General features: G+C 57.5%; 5 protein-coding genes across 5 annotated transcripts; all 5 read left to right on the top strand.

The window, feature by feature from the left end:
- Positions 1–234: 234 nt before the first annotated feature.
- Positions 235–769, top strand: SCHCODRAFT_02515898 (uncharacterized protein; the record flags this gene model as incomplete). Its single annotated transcript, XM_050343340.1, has 4 exons — positions 235–315; positions 365–518; positions 569–655; positions 711–769. 4 exons carry the CDS (start codon positions 235–237, stop codon positions 767–769), a joined length of 381 nt encoding a protein of 126 aa, XP_050198060.1.
- A 2537-nt stretch (positions 770–3306) lies between these two features.
- On the top strand, positions 3307–5158 carry SCHCODRAFT_02516761 (uncharacterized protein; the record flags this gene model as incomplete). Its single annotated transcript, XM_050343364.1, has 5 exons — positions 3307–3558; positions 3607–3783; positions 3838–4112; positions 4164–4269; positions 4439–5158. 5 exons carry the CDS (start codon positions 3307–3309, stop codon positions 5156–5158), a joined length of 1530 nt encoding a protein of 509 aa, XP_050198059.1.
- Positions 5159–5390: 232 nt separating this feature from the next.
- SCHCODRAFT_02705851 (uncharacterized protein) lies at positions 5391–7043 on the top strand (the record flags this gene model as incomplete). Its single annotated transcript, XM_050347008.1, has 8 exons — positions 5391–5428; positions 5476–5841; positions 5897–6072; positions 6134–6374; positions 6423–6608; positions 6661–6748; positions 6796–6945; positions 6996–7043. The coding sequence occupies 8 exons, from the start codon at positions 5391–5393 to the stop codon at positions 7041–7043; spliced, it is 1293 nt and encodes a 430-aa protein (XP_050198058.1).
- Positions 7044–7728: 685 nt separating this feature from the next.
- SCHCODRAFT_02672488 (uncharacterized protein) lies at positions 7729–10722 on the top strand (the record flags this gene model as incomplete). The annotated part of the gene is made up of 6 exons (XM_050346645.1): positions 7729–7966; positions 8112–8735; positions 8780–9025; positions 9617–9787; positions 9863–10178; positions 10221–10722. The coding sequence occupies 6 exons, from the start codon at positions 7729–7731 to the stop codon at positions 10720–10722; spliced, it is 2097 nt and encodes a 698-aa protein (XP_050198057.1).
- Positions 10723–11115: 393 nt separating this feature from the next.
- On the top strand, positions 11116–12930 carry SCHCODRAFT_02705848 (uncharacterized protein; the record flags this gene model as incomplete). Its single annotated transcript, XM_050347007.1, has 5 exons — positions 11116–11689; positions 11756–11812; positions 11860–12501; positions 12550–12798; positions 12854–12930. The coding sequence occupies 5 exons, from the start codon at positions 11116–11118 to the stop codon at positions 12928–12930; spliced, it is 1599 nt and encodes a 532-aa protein (XP_050198056.1).
- Between the last annotated feature and the right edge of the window lie 574 nt (positions 12931–13504).

The following is a 13504-nucleotide window of genomic DNA, read 5'->3' as shown; positions in this document are numbered from 1 at the left end:
CTCCTGCCACGTGACGTCCGGCAAAATCCGGATGGGGGGGAGGATCCTGATGTCGGGTGGATTCGCCGGTTACGCCTCCTCGTTGCAAACCGCCACAGCGATGTGCTGGGACACATCCGATTACTGCCCCTCGGGCCGGATGCGCTGGCCACCAAAAGGCGTATTCCCGGTGGGAGGGGGCAATTTAGTCGACCGTCCAGGTGAGCGCGTTCGCTAAGCTCCGCTTTTCCTGCAATGAAGTTGAATCCAGAGGCCATACTCGCCGTATATCGCCCGCAAAGCTGCGGTGGCAAAGTGGTCCTGTATCTGGTCGCCGTATGTGTGACTGCCGTGTGAGTCGGTATATTCACTCACCGTAATACAGTGGTACGGCCACGAGAAATTCACTTGGGATCCCCTATGGCGCCCAGATGGCAATACGCAGGACCTCGTCGACCGCGCGTGGCTGGCGCTCGGTCCCCTGAACAAGAAGACGCTCCCAGAGGAGCAAATGCACAAAGTCCCCTTCGGGCATGTTGGTAAGCCCGCTGTGCACAGAGGATATAGTACCCGGACTCAACGCATATAGAACTGATGTCGTCCATGTCGTGGCAACGATTCGCCGAGGCAGGCGTAGAAATGCCCGGACATGCCACTCGCACAGAGCCCCTGTTCTGTGAGTGCCGTCGGTGGATTTGGCAACCATTTTGCGGCTCCATCACCCCGGGTAGGGGTCGCCGACGCATGGGTAGTCATCTGGAGTATTCCTGGTATAAACTGGGGAGACTGACCATGCCAAAATGGTACTGGAGAGGTGCAGGGCGGGCCGCAGCTGAGGAGGCCGTAAGGCGCCTGGCGGGACGCAGCCCGGAGCATGCCATACCCGAAGACATGGCAATGCGCATGGCGAATCGCGCGGGGGAGTCTGCCGAAGAGCAATTCTCGCGATGGCACCATTAGCACTAGCGTGAATTATCATCTCTCCATCCCAGAGAGGTCCAGGAGGTGTGATCTATCTCGATTTATCAGTGAGGTCCCGCAGGCTATGGGGCTTGACGGACGGCTCGTCTAAGTCCCAATTTGTGGCGGAACGCGGGCTTTGTTTGGCTGCTCACTGATCACGTGATGGCCGGATGAAGTCGGCGAAAATTTGATCGATGAAGGCTTTGCTCTTGCCATCAAGCCATTCGTACACCATACCTTGTCGCAGCCAGGGCCCGGCTGAGCGGTTTGGAGGTTGGCCTCTCCTTAGGCCTGAGGTTGTCATGACCTCAGGTCGCCGCGCATGTACGATCAGTATGGGCGTGCTTTGGTGCGATGGCTCGTCGATCGCTCGATCGGCGAGAGTCTTTTGTTGTTTCTGTGGGCTTTTCACCGGGGGCTGTCGTCGCTTCGGCGTCGGTCAGTCCACGGACTAGGGCGACGTGCGGGCTTCACTCCCCACGTCGCCCGATCGCGGACGGCGTCGAGCCCGGGTGGCTCGGTTTCCGTACGTGATCACTTGGGCAGCGTCGGGTCCCCTGAGCGGCTCGGTCGCTGCACATACCTTTGCTGGAGCCGGCAGCGCCCTATGCGTTGTCCGGCCACAGCGCCACTAGCGACCGCCCAAAGACTTCGTGACGGGACGTAAGTGAAAGCCTTCATGGAACACGCGGAGTTGCTAACGAGTTTCCGCAGATATTCTGGTATTCGGTCCTTCCGTCCATCTCGTCTCGTACCCAAGAGCAGATCGTTGACGCGCCCCTTTTCAGCACGCCTTGCCTGTCGGTTTTTGGTCACCATCGCGTTTGTTGTTACTGTGGGCTCCTGGCCGGGGGCTGTCGTCGCTTCGGCGTCGGTCAGTCCACGGACTAGGGCGACGTGCGGGCTTCACTCCCCACGTCGCCCGATCGCGGACGGCGTCGAGCCCGGGTGGCTCGGTTTCCGTACGTGATCACTTGGGCAGCGTCGGGTCCCCTGAGCGGCTCGGTCGCTGCACACCTCCGTCCTAGGCGATGACGCGCCGGTTGCGACCGGACTTGTCCGGTTGTTGACTGTCGATGTCACGTCTTTTGTTGTTTCTGTGGGCTTTTCACCGGGGGCTGTCGTCGCTTCGGCGTCGGTCAGTCCACGGACTAGGGCGACGTGCGGGCTTCACTCCCCACGTCGCCCGATCGCGGACGGCGTCGAGCCCGGGTGGCTCGGTTTCCGTACGTGATCACTTGGGCAGCGTCGGGTCCCCTGAGCGGCTCGGTCGCTGCACACCTCCGTCCTAGGCGATGACGCGCCGGTTGCGACCGGACTTGTCCGGTTGTTGACTGTCGATGTCACGTCTTTTGTTGTTTCTGTGGGCTTTTCACCGGGGGCTGTCGTCGCTTCGGCGTCGGTCAGCCCACGGACTAGGGCGACGTGCGGGCTTCACTCCCCACGTCGCCCGATCGCGGACGGCGTCGGGCCCGGGTGGCTCGGTTTCCGTACGTGATCACTTGGGCAGCGTCGGGTCCCCTGAGCGGCTCGGTCGCTGCACATACCTTTGCTGGAGCCGGCAGCGCCCTATGCGTTGTCCGGCCACAGCACTATCGACGGTCGTCTCGGAGTGTGCAACCATCCGTAGGAGGCCGCTCCCCAGATCTGGAGGATTTGCTAACGTAGCTGCAGATATATCAGGGTATATTCTCGTCTCAAGAGGTTCGTTTCCTATCATGCGCGAGAGGCTTAGTTCTTCCTGCCCAGCCCGTGTCAGCACACCGCCTTGGCCCACACTCGGTGTGCATCGGACCCCCTTCTCGGTGTAGTCGCTGCTTTTCTTCTGCATTTCAACTGTTTCTGACATCATTGTAGGGTGTCAACGCACGTCGCGGTCGCGCACGTCACAGTCGCGCAATCGCATGCCAGCTTCCTTCGGTATATCCCCCGCATTCCTTATTTCACAAGCTGACTGTCCTTAAGGTTCTTTTATCTGCTTGCACAGTCGGCCCGCCAGCGGTGCGTACAGGTTCCACTTTATTCCTCACCGCTGATGTTCGTTTCCCTGCCAGCTTTGAACGACAACCCTGCATCAGTGCCCACGGCTTACTACGCACCTTTACATACACTATTTCTTTCGGTGGCCACCCCTTTTGTTACCCTTTGATTACTATACTGCATTACCTACAATCTCTGCGGCGCGCACCTTTCTGGTGTCGCAGCCTTGGAAAAGAGGACTTGTCTCTGAAGTCCCACAGGAGCTCCTGCTACCCATACTTTTTGAAATTCATAATGGCTGACCCTAACCCTAATACACGTGCCCGCTCCAATCCGGCAGTGTGACTCGGCCGATCGCTGTGTTGTCTTTTGCCTCCTTGCATCATGTTTTCGCCTACATCTACTAACCTCAAGGGCCTCTATGTCCTGGCCCCTAACGTGCAGGGACCCTTTGAAGGGGATGCTGATGTGCCGGCATCGGTCTGGGACGTGTCTGGCGATATCGCAGCCCCTGAGGGTCCCTTCTGTCCAAGCGAAGTCCCTGCGGACAATCTACTCTACACGTATGGGACCATGAGCGGTCTCTGGGATGGTTTGAAGAACATCGCTCTGCCCGGGGAAAGATGGCGGGTGTCTGTGAGTGTCATACAGTGGGGAGGGCGCTCAGTCTGCTAAACCGCGCAGGACTTTTGCAAGAGCTGCAATTGCAATGCCATGCAGCTCATCCGATGCAGGATGTGCTTTGACTTTCTGTGCCTTGATCGCTGCATACCCCGCCCCAGCACTGTTACCCAGGAGCAGATGGATCTCTTCATATGCCCTCAGTGCTGGGCCCAGGAGTTCAAGAAGTCCAAGTACGAGGTGAGGGCCTCGTCGTACTCCTTGTACAACGTCCGCAGTCTAAGTCACTTCCAGCCCTTCGGCAAAGATGGCCCTCCCGCTGATTATCGGGGGGTTGGGCGGCCGATGCCCCTCTCTCGCGACTCTCTGGCCTACATCGTCGTCGTTCGCTACGCGGGCGTGCGCCTGCCGGGCTCCACGCCCGCTGTGATGTTCGAATACCTGAAGAGCATCAATCCCGGCCACGCCGTCCTCATCGACCTCCCGTACCAGGGGTTACATACCGCCAAGGGGGCGAACGGCTATGAGGATGCCCTCGCAACGTTCATCACGAATGGCCTTCACAATGGGTAGACGTGTCTTTCACATGATGCTTCGGATACAATTAACACTCCTTCTAGTCCTCACCGAGTCGTGATCTGGTTTCTAGGTTGTTGGCACAAAGAACAGAAGCAGCTGGTTGTGGGGCAAGGGGAGCACGGATTCATCACTGCTCCAACAAAGCAGGTAAGTTACTGTCTATCACCGTAACTGGACGACGAGCCTCACTGGCGGCTCGCATGGAGCCGCCGGCCCACCGGCCTGCGCCGCCTGATACGCACTCGCCGGCCGGACGGTGTTCACTCGTAGAACCCGGAGTGTGTGGCTCCTTCTCTGTGCTCATCGCCACCAACAGGTACTCTGGCGGCTGCTACCTCAAGTCCTCTGGGACCAGCTCAGGGCCCGCGTTGGGCGGAAGAATTACATGTTGGTCTTGGCGCACGGCGGATGCGGTCACCCCGTCGTCGCAGCTGGTCAGACACCGCCGACCATCGAGTTCATCCATGCTGCCCGCATCAGCAACTCCTTGACCATCACCCAGCCGGTCTTCTCTTGGTCCCACACAGTTCACCTTGGGCTAGGGATAGCACAGCACTTCCTTTGCAGCGATCGGGGAGCGTCTTCAGCAATCAAACGGGCCACTCGGCAATGCCCTCCCGGCGTCGCCTCGCCCTCCTTCTACCTCCTAGAAAGGGCCGGCGACAAGTTCCAGGTCACGTCGTACCTCGCTCACGATGGCGCGGATCTCTTCTGGGGAACGCGCATCCCCTTCCAATGCGAGCTGTGCCGCCGCGTAGGTTGTATGACAAAGGTCCCTAGGAAGAGAGCCTGGAGGGAAGCTCTGCAATCAGACACTGCGGGGGAGGATGGTCGCTACTTCGCCTGCGGTGCATGTGGGAACGACAAGGGGTACATGTACTTCCTGGCCCTGTATCCTCCTGCTCCGGACTACAAGGGGCATGGTGGCGCTTACTCGAAGGCATCTCGCCAGTGGGCCCTCGATGGGAGTTGTACGGAGTGGGGGGTGTTGGAGGCTTGGAAGCAGGAGGAGGATGGAAGTCATGTTCGCATGTAGATTCATTTGCTTGTGGTGTCTTACATCTGGAATACATATGCACGCTCGCGGTCACTATCACTTGTTGCATGGGGTCATCTTTAGCTCACTCGGTAACTTCCATTCCTCGCGCATGGCCTGGAGTTTGATCACGGGTGTCACGGCGTCTATTCTCTCTCTCTCTCTCGCCTTCCCTCCTGCCCACTTCTCCTTGGCTTTTCACCTTCATTCCCCAATCCCCTGGTGATCGACCATGGAGAGCGATACCGAACATCGTTTCCTCGACACCTTGTGAGCTTAACTCACTACGTTATGGACAGACGACCGTAACCCCACAGACCCTACCCTGTGCTGGAGAAAATTCTACGCGAATTGAGACTCAAAGACCTCCTCAAGTTACTGCGAGTCTCCCGCGGGACGCGTATCAGCGTCCGTGAATTCCTGATGAACGACTTCAATGCCGACGCTGTGCTGTCACCGTTCATCCTGGATATCGACTCTTTCCAGGCCGTGCAGGCGCGCACTCAGGCTGTCATCGGGGGATCAATCCCACTCTCTTTCTTCATCGGCGTGACCTGGCGGAGCTCGGACCTGGACGTCTACGTTCCTTCCCGAAACGCCCTTGAGATGGGCAGCTATCTATTGGCCAATGGCTACAACTTCATCCCAGGCGCGGCGGGAGACACTTTGGAGGAGAGCTTGCGGTGCGAAGCCTGCCTATCGCTCACGCTTGGAAGACTAACGTGCGCGCGACCCTAGGGATGTGGAATCCTCAGACGAGGAGGCGAGCGATGACGAAGAGGAAGATGAAGAGTACTACCCAGGCCCTTTTCAAGTGGTGCTCAACTTCGAGGCCTCCTTCGACGCCGCCATCCGTATCCAGCTCATAGCAACGACGGGATCTACGTTCGAATGTTTTATGAACTATCACAGCAGTACGTAGTCGGGACTTTCCTCTTACATCTTGATAAGAGGCTGATCACATTGGGCGTCCAGCTGTGGTCCTCAACATGCTGACCAGCAGTCGAGCCATCAGCTTGTACCCCTATGAGACGATGAAGGGGAGAGGGCTGCGCCTCAGGACCACGACACCGGCCACAACGGCGCACAGCAAGTACGCGGCGCGGGGCTTCCAAATGCACGATGGCGTGCGGGAGGTCGAGCTCCACGGATTTGCGAGAGGCTATCGCTACGTCGGCGACGATCTTTGCGCGGTCGTGCAGCTTTCCGGTTCCAGGTAAGATGAAAGGCCTCGGTCACTCTGCACACAGCTGACGGCGTGTAGTCACGATGATGGCGACATACTCACTAACAACTCTTGGACGCTTCGAAGTGTGCCCGGCCCGACGTGGGGTCGTGGTCCGACCGCGCGGCTCAAGTGGTTCACCAGACGCCTGCCGGGTTCCATCGTGTACCGCACCGTTCCTTCAGAGGAGTTCTGGTCTTGGCTCCGACGGGTTTGCGTCGAAGGGTGAGCCCCAGGTAGCGCCCCTCATCACCCAGACGCTGACTGGTATCTCCAGAGATGATGACCTGGAAAGGCGAGCATGCGCTTACCTCTGCAGGATCTTTGACCGCAGACGTCTCAAATGCGTCCGTCATCAACTTCAGGTTTGCTCTTCCCCGTAACAGCGCAAGCTGAGGCTGATGCTTGGTAGGACGCGGTCGACCGCCTTCAAGGCACCCCCATCCGCCCACATCCGCTTAAAGACATCTTGAAGACACTTCCGGGGACATGCAGTCCCGACCATGCCGCGGCGCTGGAGGAAAGCATAGTGGAGGTCCGGATGGGCAACGCTGAGCTCGAGGTGAGCTGCGGAAAAGCTCTTGCGATGGCTTATGAATGAGCTTCCTGCAGGCAAAGATGCGGCAGGTGCGGGACGCCCTTGCATCCCGCCAGCAGTGATGGTCCGTTGCCCAGCCCACCTCGCCCTCGCTCAAATATATTGGTCAATGTATCCTTTCTTGTAACCCTCCTTCAAGTTCGTACCACAGGGATGTCGAGCTACAAACTTTTCTTCCATTCTTCTTGGACAGTGGACGGTTTTGTCTTGGGCTTTCGCACACGTCTTGATTCTGTACAGCGCTGACTTCACCTGGGGCCATTGGATCTGCATATATGTATATATATGAACCTTGTATAACTGCCCACGTAGGGGACTTGGAGCGCATGCGCACGTGGGCGGACGCTTTTCAGCGCGACAGCGCTTTCCGTCCGCCTGCCCGATTAGGAAATCCTCGTGGACTTTGAACCACCGGACTCATCGCATGCGCCGCTCGTTGTAGGTATCATTGGCAAGTTCTGACGCGGCTGTGAAATGGGATATATACCTTTCAAACTATCATTGATCACGGGTCAGCGGCCGTCGCTTTCCTCGAGCCTGTGCTCACGCTGTATCTCGTGCTTCTCGGCTCCTAGGGAGAGGGATGGTAGGAGCACGACCTACAACTGAATTCTCTCTACGACCTTGGTTATGTACGACCTGCTGCTTGCGCACTTATTGCGGAACAGTTATGATGTAGGCCCTCCCATTTTCGATCCCCACGCGGCGTCAAATTCAATTGATCTTCCTTTCGTGTTGACCCTCACAATGTCCACGGGCGAGCCGGACATGGGCATCCTCCAGAATCTGTCCCTCGAGCTCCAGCTTCTTATAATCGAGAACTCGTGTCCTCAAGCTGTTGCATGCTTGTCCGAGACTTGCAAGTGGTTTGCATGCGTCAGCCGACGTTGGCGCCTTCACACTCTTAAAATCACGGCGAGAGGATTACCTGCTCTGCAACACTGGCTGGAGAAGGAGTGCGACGGGGGAAGCTGTCAATGTCAAGGTACGTCCCTGCACCCTCGTGTACCAGAGCGCTCAGTGGTCGCAGACAAAATCCTCTTTCGTTTTGAACGGGCTGAATACCGCTGCACCGTGATGATCTGTCGTACGTGCAGTACTCATCGGTCGTTCTCGCTAATGGTATGCAGCCAATACGAGAGCCGAGTTCAACAAATTCGTGCGCGTTCTCCTCTTGCCAAAGGAATGGAGCACCGAGTGCCGCGCATACCTTGCGCTACTCGCGGCCATGGCACCGCTCCGCCTTAGCGAGATCGCTGCAAGCTGCATGGAAGACGACGTCTGGTGGCGGGAGGCAAACAAGGCGTGGAAGAAGGAGGCCGGTGCAGAGGTCTTCGCGTCGGCAGCCGCCATTTCATTCAGGAACCCGTCCAGGAACGGCCTGCTTTCAGTATTCAAGATGAGGCTGCGCTCTATGCATAAAGAGGTCGCAGACCTGCCATGCACTCTGAAGCTGACTGGCTGCGCCATGGGCTACTCACAGTTCCATGAATGGGGGCAGGACGACTGGAATCCAACCGCAGGCGATGAGGAGGACGAGTACCCCGGCCTAGAGCGGATCTGTCTTCGGGTCAAATCTCTGACGGTGGACATTGGAGGCGGTATAGAAGACATTATCGCCAACGTGTACTTCTTCGACTTGGAGGACCTCAATGTACGAACGCGGGGGAGGGGGACAGAATGGCACGCGGTCGGCCGTCTTTTGCGCGACGCGAAGAAGCTCAAAACCCTCCGCCTTCGCCGCGGTATAACAGGTACCTTCTTGTCCTCTTCTGCAATAGTTGCTGACACCAGCCAGGTCGCTGGTCCCAGCTTGAGAGCGACTTCCTGCCTGCCTTGGAGAGTTTACACGTCGACTGGACACAAGTCCCCTGCATCTCGGGAGCCCCCCAATTCACGGTGTTCAACAAGGTCACACTGTACGTTCACAAGTACGACGCCGACCACGCCCTGGACGCCGACTACGAGGAGGCAAAGTTCATCTTGTCGCATGAGCATTGGAGGGAGATTGTATTCGTTGAGGACTGGTTCTGGAAGCTCCCTGGTAAGCCCTTACTCGGCCTACATAAGGGTGTCAAACTCAAATTTAACAGAAGCGGCAGCCGGCCGAGTGCAGAGGCGGGCTCATCTGGTCTCAAAACTCGGTCTTCAATCGTTCCCAACCTTCGCATAGGGACTCGCCTACTTTTCATGTACAGCGCGCGCGCATCTTGAACTAAGGGTCCACGAAGACCGCAAATTCTGGCATACTACTTACTCGTCATCGTACCGTATCTTGAGAAAACCATGCGTAAAGTTGAAGGTTGTGGTTCAGGGTGCCTTCCGTCATGAATATTGAACGGTACATGTGAGGGTCTCCGCGGAAATTTTGTGACATATGCTTAACTCCAGCAAGTCCCGGTCCGTTGGGACGCACTGAGCCAAGGAGGAAGAGTCGGAAGGCGATTTGTGACGTGTGACGCCTGGTGACAGCGATTCTTTTGTTCTTGACCGTCATGGCGATTGCAGATTACAATGATTTATACCCGCATTATGATATGTGTGGCCTGAGCGAGCTCGCTATCGTTAGGCCCGACTTGCGCGGTATGTGAGATGAGCGAAGCCTTGTTCGCGATGCCTGACAATGCCCCCGCAGCTCTTCCTGTCCCGTTCAAGCCCTTCTTGCTAAAGGAGCAGCTGTTAGCATTTGAAGACCCGGAGCAGCTGTATCCCAACGCGGTCCAGGCTGTGGTGCCTGACTGGAAGGATCACGCCGCTGCCGAAGCTCTGCGCGTTGTAGGACCGTGGGGTGTCCTACGTCCCCCAGGTGAGCTATGTTGTGCTGCCGCGTAGATTGTCGCTCGTTCTTATGCCCTGAAAGGATGTGCCTTCTGTTCGGCAGAGACAGATGGTGCAGTTGTATGCGACAACGATATATACCTGCACGTCCTGGAGCCTTTCGCATCGGCGTGGGGACTGAGCCAGCCCATTGATTGGGTTGACATCGCCCAGCGGCTGAAAATCCTGATTCCCGAAATTCAGGCTATCCTTGACGACAAGAATACGGAGCATTCGAGGCCCTCCGCACACAAACTCCTTTCTTACAAGTTCTTTGAGAGGGCGAGCCCTGGATTGAAAGTCCTGCCTGCGGTGGCTCGGTACACGCAGCACCTGAAAGGCAGCATCCATAGCGCTAGCTATACCGGGTACACCGGGTAGTAAGTCATCAACTTCTGTGGCCGCGCTATGCCGCCTAACAGCAACGACAGCTATGGTCCTCGCGGAATGCGACTGCTCCGACAGTTCCTTGTGACGTCGTTCACGGATGCCACTGACCTGCAGGACGAGATCACTAGCGCGATATACGTCTCGCATCTGGCTGTCCGGCTGGTCATGGGCGACATGAAGTGGGAAGGGGACCTCGGTATGATGAAGGCGTGGCTGCTCATCCTGGAGACACAGCAGTTCGGAGAGGAACGAGACGCCCGAACGCTCGAAGACCCACCGAACTTCCTCTCCGCCTTTGCCTCCATGGCCCAAACGCCAGCCAGCGGCCCCAGCGGTGGATCGGGTAGCTTGGAGCAAGATGGGCTGGGGGTGGAGCCTGCGGTTTCTTTGCAGACGAGGAAGAGCACGCGGCTGAGGAAACGCCCACCTCGCCTGAGCGACTCCGACACCGATGACACCCCTCTTATCACCAAAAAGACAAAGGTCTCGAGAGGCGCCACAAGAGGCAGAGGGAACGCCAAGAAGAGTAGGTAGGGTGGGATGGCTCTAATTAGCGGTGGATGCTGGGCCTATGTATTCCATCAATCGCACGCTGGGGCTGTGGTGAGCCAAACGATGGCGTTGTCCCGCGCAGAGACGTTCCGACCCAAATAAGGAAGTCGGTTGAATTTCGTCCACGCCGTACCCGCCTTGCTGGTCGAATAGATGCGAGACACCGTCGACGAGGCCGATACCCACCCCCTTGTAGCGCGTAAGCAACCCAACGGGCGCCGGTGGTCGTCAGCCAGTGAATGCCTCACTTTTGGGGTCCTGCAGGCCGGCGCATTTAAGCTTTACACTTGCACTCTCTCAATACAGACTGCTCGTAAAGTGGGCCTAAGTTGTCACCGGGCGTGCGTCCCACCCTTCTTGTCTTCTCCCACCACCATGAGCGTCGGCGGGGTCGTTGCAACCGCCATCGCGGCGGCGCTTGGGCTCCATTTCTGTCTCTTCGGCTTTCTACGGCTCGCTCTCCGTCTGCTTGCACCGAGAGACGATTCGACTGCGCCGGTGAGACGTACTACCCCGCGCGTCTCATACGCGACAGCATCCACGCAAACCATGGAGACGCGCGTCTCATACGCGACAGCATCCACGCAAACCATGGAGACAGTGGGGTGCCGGCGGGACACTGACGAGAGGCTTCTCCCCATGGCCGAGAGGGCAGAGGACGAGGGCGACCTGCATCATACCGGCGGTGCTCCAACCGTGCAAGATATCAGCGGCCACCACGAGGGGAAAGGAAACAGTCCGATCGCCAGCCAAGGCATCCTTCCCGGCGACCTGTTGGCTGAGGTCGTTGAATGCTGCCATGAAGCCGATCTCATGAACATTGCTACAGCCTCTCGCGATTTGTGGCAGATCACTCGCAGCCGGCGCTTCAGGACACTGGTCATCAGGCCGCGAAGGTTCTTCTCCTTCGCGAAATGGCTCTACGCGCGCGCAATTGAGAGCAAGTCCCGTAAGCATGTTTGTTGGTTGACATTGACGAAGCTTATTGACGAAGCTTTTGCTCATCTCTTTGTAGCTGCCCAAGCCCTTTACACTCCCATCCCTGGTCTCAACTTCACGATGCCGATCACAGGTACGGCGCTCGTTCTTCACTGCCATTGACTTTCACATCGTCCACAGAGTTCGGCCGTGATCCATTGGACCGCTATGTGCGTACCCTTGTCTTACCGACGCGCTGGACGGAAGGCACCGCTGCGTTTCTGAAGGTCATTGCCGCACTAGCACCCAGCGGGATACACACCTTGGTTCTCGGCGGCAGGAACGAGCAGCATGCATGGTACGCGCAGATGTGGCAGGCCTGGGTACCCGTCACAATGGACCCGCTTCTGAAGAACGTCAAGACGCTAGTGTTTCACGAGCCAACGAACGACGGGCTGCACTTCATCCTCCGTCGGCGGCCCACAGGCGATGGACCAGCGCTCTCAGAGACCGTCCGCAGCATCGAGATACAGCCACCGCAGATGGATTCCGATGGCGCGCCCCCCAACTCTTGGTACGAGCTCTGGTGGGACGAGGGCACTGTCCCAGGGGACGCTGCGGGAGATGAGGACAAGGATTTGCTACTGGCGGTTAGCTCTCTCCACGTCCACCTCGTCGCCGGAATCCGCGGCGTGATGACCGGCCTCCATTTCCCTTGTCTCGAAGCGCTCACACTCGAGTTGACGCTCATGTATGGAGATGACTGGGAGTTTGTGGACCGTCTGTTGACCGAGTGCGCTGACAAGCTTCGCCGACTTCGTGTCATGGCTCGTGAGGAAGCAGGTATGCTGAGACGACCTTTCCTGTACTACAACGTCTGACAGAAAATAGCCTTCGACGATGTCCTCGACATACGCAAGGACCTAACTCAGCTCATTCGCGTTGAGGTCGACTGGCGCGCCCTCACAGCACTCGCTGGCTTGGAACACGTTACCTCCCTCGGAATGGTTGAGGTGATTGTCAGGACGTACGACTCCGACGTAGCCGTCGCGAGCGAGTATGACGAGGCCAGGCGCACGCTGACGACAGGCCATTGGAAGAGGGTCGCTGTCGTGGACAAGCCTTTCTTGAAGCTCCCAGGTATGGTACCCGAATTGTTGCGCGGCAGAAGGTCAAGCTCATCGGCGTCTGTCAGGCCAGGAGAGCATGCGCGAAGACCATCATCAGAACTTGAAGCGGAGGTTGAACTGGTCGCAAATCGAGTTCGAGTAGACTGTGGATTGGGTTTATAGACGCATTTCTTGGAATTTTGTTTCTGTGTACAATACGTCCTAGCTTTCTTGACAACGAGCCCGACGTTCAGCAGATGCACTGCCTCCTGAGCGATAGAACATGCCGCGGAATGCCACAACGGCAATACGGATTTGTGTATGCGTGCACTCGGGTACTTGATCTGCGCGACCACGATGGCTCCGGCTGATTATCGAGATCCTGATGATGAGCTCTCTGCCCGCATCCGCCCAAGAACTATACCGCGCCCGCAGCTACCTACAGGCAACCTCTGGCACTGCCCAGTACCGCGTTGTCAACGACTTATCACACTCGAGGGACGTCGGCAACAGGCGGCTGCAGAATTCCAAGACGAGTTCTTCAGCACCGCGGCGCGGCCCGAGCTTGAGGGGGTGTTTCTAATCTACGTGAAGACGCACTACAGGTTGCGTCGCGCTAGCGTGAATAGCAACCGTTAAGAAAATAGAAAGGGACCCTTGGCCTGGAGCCTTGGCAGTAGAGATGGGAGTCGGGCGATGTTGAAGATCTTCCGTCAGACTGTTTCTGCAGATCAGCA

Source organism: Schizophyllum commune, assembly GCF_000143185.2.
Source record: "Schizophyllum commune H4-8 unplaced genomic scaffold SCHCOscaffold_12, whole genome shotgun sequence".
NCBI classification, from domain to species: domain Eukaryota; kingdom Fungi; phylum Basidiomycota; class Agaricomycetes; order Agaricales; family Schizophyllaceae; genus Schizophyllum; species Schizophyllum commune.
This window is presented reverse-complemented; position numbering and strand designations above follow the sequence as displayed.